This window comes from Chrysochloris asiatica, unplaced genomic scaffold (assembly GCF_000296735.1).
Source record: "Chrysochloris asiatica unplaced genomic scaffold, ChrAsi1.0 scaffold00316, whole genome shotgun sequence".
NCBI lineage: Eukaryota > Metazoa > Chordata > Mammalia > Afrosoricida > Chrysochloridae > Chrysochloris > Chrysochloris asiatica.
In genome coordinates this window covers 2,465,461-2,484,378 of record NW_006408834.1, presented here as the reverse complement: position 1 = coordinate 2,484,378, position 18,918 = coordinate 2,465,461, and the positions used below count along the sequence as shown (strand labels likewise).

Below are 18,918 nucleotides of genomic sequence, written 5' to 3'. Positions count from 1 at the left end.
ACGATCATAAAAAAAACCCAACAACAACAACAGAGGGAATAAAAGCAAATAATGTTGAATGCTGATGCAGAGGGAATTGTAATCATTGCAATGAAAAGATGAGTGTAAAACCGATGTTCTCCCATGTAAACTATCACTCACTTAACAATAAAATTTTTTTAAAAAATAGTGTTTTCATTAAATTATAATCTTGATTTTGTTCCTGATTTTCTCTTTCACATTCCCATCCTATGGGAAGTACTTAACAATGTGGTGAAACACTTTGAGCTAAATTTGATCTTCATCCACTTATCCCCAGCTTGTCCTAAAAGTCACGGGAGCTGTGAGAGCTCATAGTGTTTCCCCTGGATTTGAATATGAGCAAATGAAGGGTGAATTTGGTCACTCACTTGTACAATTATCTAGCCAGTTTAACGATCACAGTGCCAATTAATGCATTTGTATTTGCAAAACCACCCTTTAAGCCATAGTATGAGAATCTGCTGGATGAACCACTTGTGTTTCAAATAGTATGAACTGATACCAGAAACCAGTAATTTTGTAGTAAGAGGGGAACAAAAACAAAACCTTTTTATTTTCTTTTATACCTACCAAAGTCTAAAAGGAGACATTAACAAACATCTTATTAACTAAATTACTTTAATGTGTCAATCAGGTTTGTTTTTTTTTGGGGTGGGGGGAGGGGCGGGGCAGACCCAGAAGAATAAAAGAAAACATTCTATATCATTGGTGAATCATCCACATAGCCTTCTGCTTTGATGTTGTCGTTGTTGTCAGGTGCCATCGAGTCGGAACCGACTCATAGTGACCCTATGCACAGCAGAACGAAACAATGTCTGATCCTGGGCCAACATCACTACCACTGCTTTGATAGTTTACGATATTTCAGAGGTGATCTTGTCATGGCAAGTGCCCAGGGGTGATACCCACAGTATTTTATCACCGCTCTGGCACAGGTCCTGATGGTCCAGATGGCACTGGCCCCAGAACAGGGGCAGGGTCTGGGGCTCCCCTACAGGGCAAGAAGGGCCCCAAGGTTGCTGAATCAAAAGAAGAGGAAGGGGCCTTGGGTGTGAGTAGTAGGAGGGTCGCAGGGGCTTCAGGACAGGGGTTGATTACCTGCCAGTATGAAAGTATTTCAACATGTAAATAATTAGCAACATTACATGAGTCCATCAGAGCTACACTCATCCAGTGATCTGTAATATCTAATCATAGATGAGGATCATAGATTAGTGATGACAGTACTTAAACCTTTTCATCCTTTCTTTTTTTAAATCCTAGATTGGGGAGTTACTGAGCACCACCCACCCTGCCAACAAAGCCAGTTTAACCCTGTTCTGTCCTGAAGAAGGGGACTGGAAGAATTCCAATCTTGACAGACACAATCTCCAGGATTTCATCAATATTAAACTCAACTCAGCCTCTATATTACCAGAAATGGAAGGACTTTCAGAATTTACTGAGTATCTTTCAGAATCAGTGGAAGTCCCATCTCCCTTTGACATTCTGGAACCTCCCACATCTGGCGGATTTCTAAAGTTGTCCAAGCCCTGCTGTTACATCTTTCCAGGCGGGAGAGGCGATTCTGCGTTGTTTGCAGTGAATGGGTTCAATATGCTCATCAATGGAGGATCGGAAAGAAAGTCTTGCTTCTGGAAGCTCATCAGACACTTGGACCGAGTGGACTCTATCCTGCTCACCCACATTGGGGATGACAATTTGCCTGGAATCAACAGCATGTTGCAGCGGAAAATAGCTGAGCTTGAGGAGGAACAGTCCCAAGGCTCCACCACAAATAGTGACTGGATGAAAAACCTCATCTCCCCTGACTTAGGAGTTGTCTTTCTTAATGTACCTGAAAATCTGAAAAACCCAGAGCCAAACATCAAGATGAAAAGAAGCATAGAAGAAGCTTGTTTCACTCTTCAGTACCTAAACAAGTTGTCCATGAAACCAGAATCTCTGTTTAGAAGTGTTAGCAATACCGTCGATCCTGTCATTCTTTTCCAAAAGATGGGAGTTGGTAAACTAGAGATGTATGTGCTTAATCCAGTCAAAAGTAGCAAGGAAATGCAGTATTTTATGCAGCAGTGGACTGGCACTAACAAAGACAAGGCTGAACTAATTCTACCTAATGGTCAAGAAGTAGATATCCCAATTTCCTATTTAACTTCAGTCTCATCTTTGATTGTGTGGCATCCAGCAAACCCTGCAGAGAAAATCATCCGAGTCCTATTTCCTGGAAACAGCACCCAATATAATATCCTAGAAGGACTGGAAAAACTCAAACATTTAGACTTTCTGAAACAACCACTGGCCACCCAGAAAGATCTTACTGGTCAAGTAGTCACTCCTGCAGTGAAACAAGTAAAACTGAAACAAAGGGCTGATAGTCGAGAAAGTCTGAAGCCAGCCACAAAACCACTCACTAGCAAATCTGTGCGAAAAGAGTCTAAAGAAGAAACCCTTGATGTCACAAAAGGTAACCACGTGGAAAAGTCACCCAAAGTGGAAAGCAAAGAAAAGGTAATAGTGAAAAAAGACAAGCCAACCAAAACAGAGACCAAACCTTCAGTGAGTGAAAAGGAGGTGTCCAGCAAAGATGACCAGTCTTCATTGAAAACAGAGGTGGCTGAAAAGCAGGCCACAGATGTCAAACCCAAAGTCACCAAGGAGAAGACCGTGAAAAAGGAAACAAAGCTAAAATCTGAAGAAAAGAAAGAGGAGAAAGAAAAGCCAAAGAAGGAAGTGGCTAAAAAGGAAGACAAAACACCTATCAAGAAGGAGGAAAAAACAAAAAAGGAAGAGGTGAAAAAGGAAGTCAAAAAAGAAATCAAGAAAGAAGAGAAAAAAGAACCCAAGAAAGAGGTTAAGAAAGAAACACCATTGAGGGAAGCCAAGAAGGAAGTGAAGAAGGAAGAAAAGAAAGAAATTAAAAAGGAAGAAAAAGAACCCAAAAAAGAAATCAAGAAGATCTCTAAGGACTTAAAGAAATCATCTACTCCTCTATCGGAAGCAAAAAAACCAGTTACATTAAAACCAAAAGTACCCAAGAAGGAAGAGTCTGTGAAGAAAGATGCTGTTGCTGCAGGAAAGCCAAAGGAAAAAGGGAAAATTAAAGTCATTAAGAAGGAAAGCAAAACAACAGAGGCTGCAGCTGCAGCCATTGGCACGGTGGCCACTGCAGCAGCCGTATCGGTGGCAGCTGGAATAGCAGCAACTGGTCCTGCCAAAGAACTTGAAGCTGAGAGGTCCCTGATGTCATCCCCTGAAGATCTAACTAAGGACTTTGAAGAATTAAAGGCTGAAGAGGTTGATGTAGCAAAGGACATCAAGCCTCAGTTGGAGCTAATAGAAGATGAAGAGAAACTAAAGGAAACAGAGCCAGTTGAAGCTTATGTCATTCAGAAAGAGACAGAAGTCATCAAAGGTCCTGCTGAGTCTCCCGATGAGGGAATCACCACTACTGAGGGGGAAGGGGAATGTGAGCAAACGCCCGAGGAGCTGGAGCCAGTTGAGAAGCAGGGTGTGGATGACATTGAAAAGTTTGAAGATGAGGGAGCCGGTTTTGAAGAATCCTCAGAGACTGGAGACTATGAAGAGAAGGCAGAAACTGAGGAGGCTGAAGAGCCAGAAGAAGATGGTGAGGAAAGTGTGTGTATGAGAACCTCAAAGCACAGCCCCATGGAGGATGAGGAAAGTGTGAAGGCTGAGGCAGATGTGCACATCAAGGAGAAGAGGGAATCTGTGGCTAGTGGTGATGACCGAGCAGAAGAAGACATGGATGAGGTAATTGAGAAAGGAGAGACTGAGCAATCTGAGGAGGAGGGTAATGAAGAGGACAAAGCAGAGGATGCCAGAGAGGAAGATTATGAGCCTGAAAAAATTGAAGCTGAAGATTATGTGATGGCTGTGGTTGACAAGGCTGCAGAGGCCGGTGGTGCTGAGGATCAGTATGGATTCCTTGCCACATCAACCAAGCAACCAGGAGCCCAATCTCCTGCTCGAGAACCTGCATCTTCAATTCATGATGAGACTTTACCTGGAGGCTCGGAGAGTGAGGCCACCGCTTCTGATGAGGAGAACCGAGAAGACCAGCCTGAGGAATTCACTGCCACCTCAGGCTATACACAGTCTACCATTGAGATCTCTAGCGAGCCCACTCCAATGGATGAGATGTCTACACCTCGTGACGTGATGAGCGATGAGACTAACAATGAAGAGACAGAGTCCCCGTCTCAGGAGTTCATGAACATCACCAAATATGAGTCCTCACTTTATGCTCAGGAGTACTCCAAACCGGCTATCTCACTTAATGGATTATCTGAAGGGTCAAAAACAGACGCCACTGATGGCAAGGATTATAATGCTTCAGCCTCCACTATCTCACCACCGTCATCCATGGAGGAAGACAAATTCAGCAAATCTGCTCTACGTGATGCTTACTCCGCTGAACAGAAAGACATGAAAGCCAGTGCCACACTGGAGATCAGAGATACCTCAGTGGTTTCAGAAGAAAAACTTAGCTCATCCAAGAGTCCATCTCTGAGTCCATCTCCACCGTCACCCATAGAAAAGACCCCTCTGGGTGAACGCAGTGTGAACTTCTCTCTGACACCCAATGAGATTAAAGTCTCAGCAGAGGCTGCGGTCCCAGTGACTCCTGAGGTGACTCAAGAAGTCGTTGAGGAACACTGTGTTAGTCCCGAGGATAAGACTCTGGAAGTGGTGTCTCCATCACAGTCTGCGACTGGCAGTGCCGGTCACACCCCTTACTACCAATCTCCCACGGATGAGAAAGCTAGTCACCTCCCCACAGAAGTCATCGAAAAACCATCAGCTGTCCCAGTGAGTTTTGAATTCGATGATTCCAAAGATGACAGCGAAAGGCCTTCTATAAGCCCCATGGATGAACCTGTGCCTGATTCAGAGTCACCTATGGAAAAAGTTTTGTCTCCTTTACGCAGTCCTCCTCTAATTGGATCCGAGTCTGCATACGAAAGTTTTCTAAGTGTTGACGACAAGACTCCTGGCAGATGTACTAAAAGTCCCTTTGAAGGAACAAATGAAAAACAAAGCTTTCCAGACCAAATAAGTCCAGTTTCTGAAATAACCTCCACTGGGCTTTTCCAAGAGAAACAGGAAGAGAAGAGCACAGACTTTATACCAATAAAGGAAGACTTAGAAAAAGAAAAGAAGACTGATGATGTTGAGGCCATGAGTGCTCAACCAGGACTGGCCCTGGATGAAAGAAAGTTAGGGGGAGATGTCTCTCCCACACAAATAGATGTCAGCCAGTTTGGATCTTTTAAAGAAGACACTAAGATGTCCATTTCTGAAGGCACTGTCTCAGACAAGTCAGCTACTCCTGTGGATGAGGGTGTAGCAGAAGACACATACTCTCATATGGAGGGCGTGGCTTCAGTCTCCACAGCTTCTGTGGCTACAAGCTCATTCCCAGAGCCAACAACAGATGATGTGTCTCCTTCTCTGCATGCTGAGGTTGGCTCCCCGCATTCCACAGAAGTTGATGACTCCCTTTCAGTGTCTGTTGTGCAAACACCTACCACTTTCCAGGAAACAGAAATGTCTCCATCTAAAGAAGAATGCCCAAGACCAATGTCAATTTCTCCACCAGATTTCTCCCCTAAAACAGCCAAATCCAGGACACCAGTTCAAGATCACAGATCAGAACAATCCTCAATGTCTATTGAATTTGGCCAAGAATCCCCTGAGCACTCCCTTGCTATGGACTTTAGTAGACAGTCTCCAGATCACCCCAGTGCAGGTGCAGGTATGCTTCACATCACTGAGAATGGGCCAACTGAAGTGGACTATAGTCCTGACTTGCAGGACTCGAGTTTATCACATAAGATACCGCCCATGGAGGAGCCATCCTCCACCCAAGATAACGATCTTTCTGAGCTGATCTCAGTATCTCAGGTAGAGGCCTCCCCATCCACCTCTTCCGCACATACCCCTTCTCAGATAGCTTCTCCTCTCCAAGAAGATACTCTATCTGATGTGGTTCCTCCCAGAGATATATCCTTATATGCCTCCCTTACCTCTGAAAAAGTGCAAAGTCTGGAAGGAGAGAAGCTTTCACCAAAATCTGATATCTCTCCTCTGACCCCAAGAGAGTCTTCTCCTTTATATTCACCTAGTTTTTCAGATTCTACCTCTGCAGTCAAAGAGAACACAGCCACTTCCTCATCTCCACCCATGGATACAGCATCCACAGAGCCCTATGGCTTCCGTGCCTCAATGTTATTTGATACAATGCAACACCATCTAGCCTTGAATAGAGATTTGACCACATCTGGCTTGGAGAAGGACAATGGAGGGAAGACACCTGGTGATTTCAGCTATGCTTATCAAAAGACAGAGAAAACAGCCAGGTCCTCAGATGAAGAAGGTTATACCTATGAATCTTATGAGAAAACCAACCGGACCCCAGATGTAGGTGGTTATTACTATGAAAAGACAGAGAGAACCTCAAAATCCCCAGGTGACAGTGGCTACTCCTATGAGACCATTGAGAAAACCACCAAGACCCCTGAAGATGGTGGCTATGCTTATGAAATTACAGAGAAGACTACACGGACCCCTGAAGAGGGTGGATACTCATATGAGATAAGCGAGAAGACTACAAGGACCCCTGAAGTGAGCGGTTACAGCTATGAAAAGATCGAGAGGTCCAGAAGGCTCCTGGATGACATCAGCAATGGCTATGATGATTCTGAAGATGGTGGCCATACACTTGGGGATTCCAGCTACTCTTATGAGACCACTGAGAAAATTACCAGTTTTCCCGAGTCTGAAACGTACGCCTATGAGACATCTACAAAAACCACAAGAACCCCTGATACTTCCACATACTGCTATGAGACTACAGAAAAAATCACCAGAACCCCCCAGGCATCTACGTATTCCTATGAGACTTCAGACCGATGTTACACGGCAGAAAAGAAGTCCCCCTCAGAGGCCCGCCAGGATGTTGATTTATGCCTCGTGTCTTCTTGTGAATACAAGCATCCCAAGACAGAGCTCTCACCCTCCTTCATTAATCCTAATCCTTTAGAGTGGTTTTCCAGTGAAGAGCCAACTGGAGAGTCTGAGAAGCCCCTCACTCAATCAGGGGGAGCCCCACCACCTCCAGGAGGCAAGCAACAGGGGCGACAGTGTGATGAGACACCTCCCACCTCAGTCAGCGAGTCAGCCCCATCCCAGACAGACTCAGATGTTCCCCCGGAAACTGAAGAGTGCCCCTCCATCACAGCTGATGCAAACATTGACTCTGAAGATGAATCTGAAACCATCCCCACAGACAAAACCGTCACGTACAAACACATGGACCCACCTCCAGTCCCTATGCAAGACCGCAGCCCATCTCCCCGTCACCCTGACGTGTCCATGGTGGATCCAGAGGCCTTGGCCATTGAGCAGAACCTGGGCAAAGCTCTCAAGAAAGATCTGAAAGAGAAAACCAAAACCAAAAAACCAGGTACAAAGACCAAGTCATCTTCACCTGTCAAGAAGAGTGATGGGAAGTCTAAGACCTCTGCTGCTTCCCCTAAACCAGTGGGCTTGAAAGAGTCCTCAGAGAAGGTGTCCAGAGTGGCTTCTCCTAAGAAGAAAGAATTGTTGGAAAAGGCATCAAAAACCACTACCACTCCTGAGGTCAAAGCTGCCCGTGGGGAAGAAAAAGACAAGGAGACCAAGAACGCCACCAACGTTTCCACATCCAAGTCAGTGAAGACTGCAACTGCAGGTAGGTCAAGGAAGAATCGGGCACTCAAATATTCTACTTTAGGTCACAACAGTTCTACTTTCATTTGGAATCTTTGAATGTCTTTGGTTGAACTAGGGTGATGAAAGAGGGTAAGTTGATCCCTTCCATTTACTGGCCTCTTTCTGCCAGAAGGTGGATAGCCCAGCCCAGTGAGGCCTGGAGATGTTGGATAGTTCAGCCTATAGCCCAGACAAGTTCTGGTTCATCAGAGCTGGGTTTGTACCATTTCGGAATACAGCAGCTGAAATTCTGTTGCTAGTCTTCAGAACCAAGGGGATGTGTTTAAACAACTGCATTGGCATTGACTTCAGCCATAGTGGCCCCAGCATCAAGCTAAAGTGACCCAGACTGACCTCCCAAAGGTTCAGAGAAGACCCAAGGTTCCAAGTCAACTCTGGAATGAGCTATTTCGCCTCTAGATTTATATTTCCTTTTTTTAAAATGAAAAAAAAAAAAAAAAAAAAAATCACACTGGTGAGAACTCCCCATTAAACACAATGCTGCTCTCTTCTGTCAACCAATAAATACAACAGTTTCAGTTGACTGAAATTGAGTATAAATTGAGAGAAAAGCATTAAAAGCCCTTTTCCTATTTCCTTTAATTTCCACAGCCTCATGACACTATTCAGATTGAGATCCCACTTGGCAGTGACCTTGGCTCTGGTCATAGGTTTTGGTCCAATTCCCAGACTTACCATCTTCTCAGAAATCACCTGGGTTTTTAATGGAACAGATGATCTAGCTTCCTCTTGTTGCTTCAAACTTATCACAGAGATTTGCATTAATCCATTGTATTTGCTTCACATAGTTATCATGGGCTTTTAGATTACAGTTCACAAAGTAATATAAATTAATCCAAATATGTAAAGCAAAATATAATATAAATAACGTGACCTTAATTTATTAGGGAATAGCAGAGTGATGAAGTTTGGAACTCTCAATTTCAGTATATTTTAGGAAGTATCAGCTACAAATTTTTACTTTAACCAGTATGGAGCATCAATTTCACGATTCGGTTCTTATCATATTTGGGCTATTACATACATATAGAAAACAAACTACATCTCTTTGTGCTGAGAATTGAAAAAACACCAGATAATTCATGCTTTGCTTTAAAAGAATTACCTTGCAACTAAGAGAAAACATGAAATTCATTCAGAGAAAAAAACACTTAAATTTGCTACCAAAACTTGCCAGAGTATATGCCCTAACCTCCGTAACTGATTTTTTTTTTCAAGTTTTTATTGTGAACTTAGTTGATAGTTTACATGGGAGAACATCGGCTTTACACCATCGTTTCATTGCAATAATTACAATCTCCTCCATGCATCATCCTTCAACAGTATTTGCTTCCATTACCTGTTTTATGTGTGTGTGTGTGGGTGGGTGGGTGGGTGGGGCTTGTACACAGAAACACTCAGGGATATATTATATAATAATTTAAAAACCAAAGGGCACATTCAGCAAGCCTGCCTCCTGGCTGCCAGTACCCAATCCCTCTCTTTCCATGAGTCCAGAGTCCTCAGCTGCTCCCTCTTTCTGTGTCCTCATCTGTTCCTCCATCTCTGGTGTCGCTGCTTCTCTGGATAGGGTGCCACACTCTGCTTGTGCTCTTCTCTCTTGATGGTCCTCACAGTTGATTTTTAAAAAGAATTTTGGGTCAATTAAAGAAATAATTTAAAAGCAAAGTAGTAAATAAAGATGAGTCCATTTGAATTGACTCTAACAATCTTTGCTGATGGATTTCTAAAAAGGCAAAATTGCACTATTCATTGATTTCTAAATCAAACCTAGGTCAACTGGTGGCAATTCCCTTAGGCCCTCTTTCCATGCATGATAGTCATTTGATTTGTTTCCATGAGCGATATTCATTTGGCATTGATGGCAGCAACTTAGTGCTCAAGTTATCAGAAGAAATGGAATAGAAACTTCTTCTGTAAATCAGAATGCAACAGGAGACCCCCAAATGGATATTTTGAGAGCTTTCAACTCAGATTCATAAAAGTGACCGGCTAGTCTAGTAAAAAATGAGTCCGTTTATTCAAATATCAGTTGGGCTGGTTCTTATTCTCCAACCACCCATAAAAATGAAATTGGGCTGTTGACAGAATAACTGGTGGTTGTGACTATATGATGACAGTCTTTACGAATGCTATGTTGTCATTAGGTGGCATCAAGCTGGTTGTGACTCAGATCGACCCCATGTATAACAGAATGAAACATTGCCCAGTCGTGCACCACCCTCACAATTGTTGCTGTTTGAGCCTGTTGTTCCAGCCACTGTGTCAGTCCATCTCATTGAGAGTCTTTCTCTTATTTTCTGACCCTATACTTTGTCAAGTATGATGTCCTTTTCCAGGGACTGGTCCCGCCAAAGTGTAAAGAATGGGAAGAGGATCAAGCGTATGTTTTTAAAAGAGTATAGAACACTGACTCCAAACCAGTTGAACATTAGAATAACCTGGATTACTTTTAAAAAATAGTGGTGCCCAGGCCCTAACCCCAGCCCTATTGTAAATCAGACTCAGAAGGATGGGGCCTGGGTATTTGGATTTTTTGGTTACGTGCCTCAGGCGTGAAGAGACACTCTATTAGTGTTTCTAAAATGTTACAACTTAAATTTCTAACTTAGTTTTGTCAGTGTGTGTGTCTGCTGGGGAGTGAGGTGGCTAGAGCAGGGGAGGGTATCCAAAAGCAGTTCTCTTAATATGAGCCATATGAACAGTGAATGTTTTAACTGATTGGAGCTCATTGTATAAACTCTGTTTCAACCCTAGTCTCTCTCATTGCTTCCTGTTAGTCATATTAGATTTACAAAGATTTAGCCTCATTTGTAATGGCTTGTGTTCTCCACATCAGCCTCTGTCCAGACTTTAGTTGTGGTCTGGGTGGGCAGATTTCTTCACTGGGGGGGGGGTGGCAGGGAGGAAGTACTATTCTCCAGCAGAAAAGCTTGCACAAGGCCTGCTGAGGGGCCCACCAGTTAGAATAGCCTGTTGGGGACTCAGGTGCAGTGGATTTCTGTCTCCCTCACCCGATACAAAACAAAAGGGGTTCTGGGCGGGCACAAGCTTGGCTGAGGTGACCCTGCTTCCTGGAACAAGTGAGAATGCCAGCTCACCAAGTAAGATGCCAGGAGACATTTGGGTTAGTCTCAATTCTTACTTGCCCAGGCCGTTCTGATTTAAACTGGGAATTTTGGCTGCAAGATACCCTCTCTTCACTCTGGTATGTCCTGCTTGGCTAGTGAAAGCCTAGCCTTTCTAAACCTTCCTCTTTCCAAAGCCTAGTATCTAGCCTTGTTCTAGGGAGGAGTGTCTGGCTTTTCAGAATACTGTGCTGAGGAATTTTTAAATCTATGTGGAGTTGGATCATCCATTTAGGAGACCCAATATAAGGGTAAGATATTCAACTGCTTGTAAAATTGCTCTCAAATGAGACCTGAGAGTGGATTACTGAGAGTTCTTGACTATGATTTTACCAAATACAGGTGCCTCCCTATGACATGAAAATCTGTTTCTTAGATCATTTTTCAAATTAAGATGTACATTACTAGCTCTTCAAGGAGGAGTTAACAGTCTGGTTCCATTTGAAATGCTCTCTAATACATTGTCCATAAGGGAAACTACACCTCTTCATTTCTCCTGTTGTGATGGTAAACTATCATGTTTTCTCAAATTGCCAAAGTTGAATGCCTTCTACAAGTTATCAGGCCCAAAGCCCAGACCCACTGCCATCGATTTTGACTCATAGCGTGACCCTGTAGGACAGAGGAGGAGTGGTCTGTAGGATTTGTAAGTCTGTGAGTGAGCTGACAGCCTCATCTTTCTCCTGGGGAGTGACTGGTGGTTTTGAATCACTGACCTTTTGGTTAGTAGTCCAGTACATAGCCCACAGCACCACAGGGCTTCTTCTGCAAGTTACTAGGGGATGGGAATGCCCAGTGCCCCACAGTATGTCCCAGAGGGTCTCCTTGGAGATGAGTAAGGAAGGTGTAATGGGTGTATAGTTCCCTTCTCATTGATGTGCCCTTTCGCTTTCTCTGTCTTTGTTTACTTACTGAAGGACCAGGAACCACCAAGACGGCCAAGTCCTCAGCTGTGCCTCCAGGCCCCCCTGTGTATTTGGACCTGTGCTATATTCCCAACCACAGCAATAGTAAGAACGTTGATGTCGAATTTTTCAAGAGAGTGAGGTCATCCTACTATGTGGTGAGTGGAAACGACCCCGCTGCTGAGGAGCCAAGCCGGGCCGTCCTGGACGCCTTGTTGGAAGGGAAAGCTCAGTGGGGCAGCAACATGCAGGTAAGAGTTCAAGGACTGTGTCTGCATTGCTGACTGAGCTGTATCCAGAAACACCTTTGTCTGTGGGTCCCTATGAGGTGCCACATGGGCCTGTCACACATGATGTAGAGGGAAAAACGGGTTTAACAAACAGAACATGTCTCGCATATTAGCATTGGCACTACCACCGTGGACTTGGAGGAAGGCCACTTCACCTATGTAAGGGTGTCATTAATTTACCAGCAAAATCGCTCCAAAATTCCTTGCCCTGCCCCCTGTGTAACAAGATTGTGTGTGTGAATCAAAGGGGTCCTATATATATGTGAGAGCTATTAAACAATTTGTCTTTAGTCTTTTGTGTTTCATAAATGGGAATATGGCCATTTAGAAACCCATGGGAGATGCCACAGGCGGAGCACTGCTGCAGATGGTCCTCAACAGGACGCTCCCACTGTCTGCTTCCAAACATCAGGCCTGGCCATAACCCACCCTCTATTATTTCAGCTGTGATCTTTCTTTGTCTACCTTTTGCTTGTGGTTCTTCAGAGAGTCATATAGTAAACTGTGTTTGCATAATATTAAATAGACTTGTTACTTAATCATTGAGATTTAATGAGAAGCTCAGCCACCTCTTGGTAGTTTGGTGGTGTGCCGTGGAGTCGGTTCTGACTCATAATGACCCTGCATAGGATTTCCGAGGCTGTAAATCTTTACGAGAACAGAAAGTCTCATCTTTCTCCCGAGGAGCGGCTGGTAGTTTGGAACTGCTGACCTTGAGGTTAGCAGCCTGACTTGTAACTACTACTCTACCAGAGCTCCGTATTAGGATGAAATGTTAACTGTACACAACTATGGAGATTCTAAGGGCACTGTGGGATAAAGCTCTGGACCACAAGGTTGGTTTGAACCACAAAGCCGGCAGTTCTAACTCATCAGCCACCCCTTGGAAACACTACACAGGGTTGCTGTGAATCGGAACCGACTTGACGGCACTTAACAACAACAATGAGAGCTTTAGGCTGCCATAAGAGCTAAAAATTCCTTGGTCTAAATAGACAATATTTTTAATGCAAAACTCATTAGTTATGTTAAAGCAAATACATGAAATTGCATCTGAACTGAAATGCTTCTTGTAACACTTAAGAATTAGAAAAACTAGCAGCGAATATAGATGGACTTATTGACTAATCATTACTTGTCTTTGGTTTTGGCCTTCAACTTCCCCCAGAAAAATGAATTTCTTTGCTGCTTTATTGTGGTTTCTGGCAAATGCAAGTTGAAAAATCCTCTGCATTTCTTGCAGAAAACAGAAAATCTTATCTTTCCCCTCCTCTAATGGTTGAAATAACACCTTGTTGGTCTCCTTGTTGTTTTCATCTGGTTTCTGGCTCTGCCCTTCAATAGCTAATTTTTCTCTCCCTGCAGGTGACCCTGATCCCAACTCACGACTCAGAAGTGATGAGAGAGTGGTACCAGGAGACCCATGAGAAACAGCAGGACCTCAACATTATGGTGTTAGCAAGCAGCAGCACCGTGGTTATGCAAGATGAATCCTTCCCTGCATGCAAGATTGAACTGTAAAAACCAAGGCCAGCCACACCACAGGATTTGAACTTTGTGTCCGGAAATTCTTCAATTGGAAAACACCTTTTCTAAACCATCAACTCGTCTAATCAAGTCGCGGAACTCTGACCTGCCAAATGCTATACTGTGTCACGGTGATACGAGTCACTAATATTTCTCAGTTTTTGCGGATGGCTAAGGGAAGTAACAGTATTCCCACAATAGGGTTCAAATTACTGCAAAATTACCTACCCCAGTTCATCTCTGCTGAACATTTGGAAACCATGCACTAGCAAACCCAACTGACTTCTGCTAGATCAAGGCATTTGTCTTAGAAAGAGAATGAGAGCGAGAGAGAGAGAGCAAGAGAGAGCGAGAGAGCGCGCACAAAGAGAGAGAGAACACAGGAGAGAGAGGAACAGAGCGAGAAAGAAAAAGAATGCAAGAGAAGGGGATGTAAAGGAAAGATGGCTGGTGAGATATCCAGAGAGAAAAAGAGAGCAGGGTGGGGTAAGGAAGAGAAAATAACCAAGAATTCGATCTGCATTTTCTCAGGCAATATGTATTCTGTAGTCTACATAGGGCACATTTTCAATCTGTGTCAGTCTGACTGAGTCATCAAAGGTCTGTCTTTTCTAAAATAAGTGGGCTGGAAGAGAACAAAACTTGTTATGAAGGCTTGTGAGGTTTTTACGCCTTAATTAAGCTCCTTCTATTGGAGGGCTGCACACAGGCATATAGCATAGCGAGTATAGACTGAGCAGTAAAGTGGTTTGGGCCCCATTCGGCACTCTCAGACTTTGTAAACACACAAGTAGGTTGATCTAAGGCATGCTCCCAGCATTTGTCCACTCACTTAGGCCACTCAGTCAATTAACCTGCATGTGTCAACACCCAAGTCCATCCTGATTAACTGAAGCAAATACCAAAGCAGTTGGGAGTACATACGGTAGACAATTTGCCTTAGAAAGTGACTTGAATGTACAAAGATACGCGATGCACTTATTTTTTAATGTGAGACAGCAAGTTTATAAAACATCCGTGTAGGATTATAGATACTCGAAGTAAAGGAACATGTGTGTATGCGTGGGAGGGTACTAGAAGCTTATCTGATGGGTGCATCAGTTTGATGCTGAGTCTTGTGGTTTGAACCCAATCTCAGTGTACCTGTGGCCCCTCAGCCTTTCATAGCTTCTTTACTACTGCAAGTTCAAGATTGAAATGGCTTCTATGTGCAGAACTGGGAAAACAGTGAATCTTAATGGTGGAAGATATCTTCAGTAAGTGTACAGTATTTACCTTCCTTTGTCTTACATGTACTTTTTTTTTTTTTTAATTTTCCATTAATTTCAATGTAATGGAAAAATGTACAGAAGAATTTTTTTTTTAGCTATGTGAGAACTTTTCATAGATGAACTTTTTAACATGTTTTCATTTACAGGAAAATACAAAGAAAATTTTCAAGTGACAGTCTTTTTTTTTTTTTTTTTTTTAGTTTTTTGTTAGGCAAAAAAAAAAAAAAAAGAATGTTTTCTGAAGTTCTGGTAAGGTTGAAGTCTGATATTGCAGTAATAATATTTATGAAAACCCATAACGACCATGATACCTCCACCCCTTGAATCCCATAACCTAGAAATCTGAGTATATACTATTTGAGAGTGGGGGAGAATGGCAAAGTAGGCTACTCGTCAGTCAGGGCCTTCACAACACATCATCCTAGACTCTTCTTTCCAGATGTTCAACCATGAGGCTAAAGAGCCAAGCCACGGTCAAAGAACCCTAGCACATATTTGCTTTAGGGTTTTCCTTTCTGGAAAAATAAAGAATATGTTAAAAACAAATGAATTCTCAACTCCTACGGTTCATCCTATAGACATCCAGAGATCACTTCCATCCTTGTCATCACTGAACTCTGAACCTGGGAAGCCAAGCCAGATCATGGTTAAAACTGATGTCAGGTTTCAAGTGGCAGGTCATTGCCCCCAGCGTTCAGATGGAGCAACTTCTCCGTGACAACTGCACTGTGTTCCGTTGTGTCGAATTGCCTGCAGACTCTTAAGATCTGCGAAGTAGTGGACAGTGACCCCATTTATTGCCTGTTAGTTATTTATTTCAAAATTAACATTGTTTATTTTGACTGAGAAGTGTATGTTTTGCACTGCTAGCTGCAATGAGGGTTTAAACAATGCTTCTTCACGGTCCCTTCACTGAGGGACCTACACAGTCTACTTAATGCTGTGAATTATAATTTCCAAATGTTATTTTATGTTTTGTTTTTTTTCAAAGTTGATTTTCTCTTTTTTGTTAGGTTTCTCTAGAAACACTTATTTATTACCCCATTTCTTTTAAGTCCTTAAAAAGACAATAATGACTAAGGGTACAAAAAATGAACACACAGTGGTAAAGTCATTTTGATGTGATTTCAGTGAGTATAAATTCATCTACTTCAAACTTAGGAGTCAAATTAAGATACTCAAGGTAATGATTTAACAGTGAGCTGTTCAATTGAATTGGCCTCTGTAATGCATGTGAGGAGAAACTGATTTGTATGTAGCCTTCTTGCCAAATCCAGACCTTTGGTTGACTTTGCTTTGATAGAAGATGGAATGATTTACCAGTTTCCCAAACTAAATGTGTTCAACGGGTACATTATTTTGCTTTAAAAAGTACAAACATAGTAGGAGAATTATAGCCAGTCTTCAACCATAACCACTGTACCCCACTCCTCTTTTATTTTTTGCTATGGGACTTAATGGGGGAAAAAAAATCACAAAACTCTCACTTGTCAGCTGGCTCTTTTCCCTATGAAATATTTTCTTACCTCTCTCCATCCATTGGTCCCAATGATGAGCACCAATAATAATTGCAGTACAGGTTGCGCCTGTCCTTCCAGACACCTTTCCTACCTGTGTGACTAACCTAATTCTGCTAGTTCCATACATGCACAATTTGTTTTTGTAACAACCATCACAAGCTACCATGCACATTCATGGTGAGAGCTAAAGATTGACGCAGACTTCTAGGAGCCTTGTTTGATACTGATTGCTGACTTCAATGTATAGATTGAGTATTTGACTGGAAGGAGTTGAAACTCTTGAAATGATGGGATTCCATCGATAGCACTCATGACTTTTTTGGTAGTATTCGTAAACAAAATTCTACAGAGATGAAATGTTAGAGATGACCCTCCATTTTCAATTTTACCCAGTTCTATCCCTCCTCCAAACCCCAACCCCTATGCATGCTTTCTCAGTCTTGTGGTGGGACTGGATACAATGACTGACTCCCCCTTTAACACCATTACCCATGGAGTTCGAAAAAAAAATTTTTTTTTTAAACCTTACATATCATAGTGAATGGTTTCCCCAGTGTATATGAATGTTTAAGTGTCTCCAATAGCTTACGCCGTTTAGGAGCTTTCTAATACTCCTTTAATAAGATTTAATCATCCGCTAATGGAATTGTACCATCTTCCATCTTCCCTCTATTCCCAAATTTCAGCTCTTAGGAGCTGTTCTACAATTCCGAAGTTGCTTTTATTGCCTCTCTTTAGTCACCTGTCAAAAGAAATTTTGCTCAGTAATGATATTGTGAATTAGGATAATAACTTTTTTGGGTTTTTTTGCGCGCTTCTGATTTAGAAAAAAAAAAAAAAAAGATACTGTTTCCATGTGAAAGGAACTGTAGGCTTTTATCTTTTAGCCAACTGAACAACACACCAAAAACAGCTTAGGGATGAGCTTTTCTTCGAAAGCAATTAGGTAATTCACCTGGTATTAAAACTATTTGCTATTTTTTATAAAAAAAGATCTGTCTGTGACTTTACTAAGTTAATTAAAAAGGCAGCATCGAAAGCTGAAAAGGAAGGGAAAAAGTCAAGAGCTTCTCTGCCCTCGTTTGGAGCTCCCCAGAATAGGAGCCACTGAAAAGCGGCATCAAGACCCAGCTGTCACGGTGAGCACAGCTTTGAGCATTGTGCTACTAGCAGCTTTCTCTGCTCCCCACCCCTGGGGGAAGGAGCAGTCTTGAGCCCAACTGAGAAGCCCCTCACACTCCTCTCTCTTGTTCTGAATGGTGTTTGTGTCAGTCTGCAGCTGTGTATGGTATTATATCTTATAATCCTGCATCATTCTATCCTATCCAGTCATATCTAATGTAGAAAATTAGTTTCCAGTGAAAGTAATATGTAGTGCTTTTATGATATTTGTGTGCAATATCCCCTCTTCCATTGAGGATATTTGATGTAAAAGGTTAAAAAAAAAAACAAAAAAAAACTCAGTTCCACAATAAACTACAAAAGTGGCAAAAGTTCATGTGTGTGCTGTTTTTATTGAGTTTGGTATTCAGTTTGGGTCATTGGGAATTTGGGTTTGCTACCCACACAGAGCCAGGGCAGCAGAGGTATTCACAGTGGGTGCCCAGGTATTTGCCAAGTACCAAGTGCACCTTGCTACTAATATATGTAACTGTTACTAAAGCTCTTGAGTACTTTAGGGTTTAAGGATGGTATGTATCAATCTTAGAAACTAGGAGATGAGAGAGGAAGGAGCAATTAAAATGATTGCTTAAGGAGAAACAAATAAACAAAAAAAGCAGGGGGCCTAGGGTGGTTTAGCAGTAGAATTTTTGCCTTGCGTGTGGAAGAGTTACTAGAATGCTCAACAAACTTCAGTGGAGCTTCTAAATTAAAAGGGCAAGGAAGAAAAATCAGGAGCTCTACCCCCACCCCCATCTCAGATGATGCCATTATGCACAGGCTTGCCATGAGCTAGGGGGTGAGTCAATGGTAGCTAAGGATAACAGCAAATTAGCCAAACTTCTCAGTGACTCAATGGCACTTACGACCTCAGCAACCTCAAAAAGTGTGACTGATGGAAGACACTGAGTGAGTTTCCTGTGTAAACCACATAAATCAGAGACACAACACACCAGGTTTTCTAATCCAAGCTCTGTTGCACCTAACTGCAGACCTCAGTTACTTGACCTGCCTGGCATTTCTTTGTTCCTTCCCTCACCTATAAAATGAGAGGCACAATGGTCCCAAGGCGGATGTTCTGAGCTCTAATGAGTTGTTAAGGAGCTCTGGTAGCATAGTGGCTATGAATCGGGATGCTAACCTCAAGGTCAGCAGTTTGAAACTACCAGCCATTACTTGTGAGAAAGGCAGGCTTTCTGCTCCCATAAAGACTGACAGCCTCTGTCACTATGAGTCGGAACCAATTCCACAGCACACAACCACCTCCACAGTGTCGGCTAAGAGCCAATCTGACCACATCC

The 18,918-nt window shown here is 42.7% G+C and overlaps 1 protein-coding gene across 1 annotated transcript in view; it reads left to right on the top strand.

Annotated features, from left to right (window-relative positions):
• Positions 1-15,460, top strand: part of MAP1B (microtubule-associated protein 1B) — a 136,933-nt gene extending 121,473 nt beyond the window's left edge. The window contains exons 5-7 of the mRNA XM_006875271.1: positions 1,285-7,774; positions 11,861-12,099; positions 13,504-15,460. Of these exons, the coding sequence (XP_006875333.1) occupies positions 1,285-7,774; positions 11,861-12,099; positions 13,504-13,659 (6,885 nt within the window). The 3' untranslated portion in view covers positions 13,660-15,460. The remainder of the gene's footprint in view (positions 1-1,284; positions 7,775-11,860; positions 12,100-13,503) is intronic.
• The last annotated feature ends 3,458 nt before the right edge of the window (positions 15,461-18,918 follow it).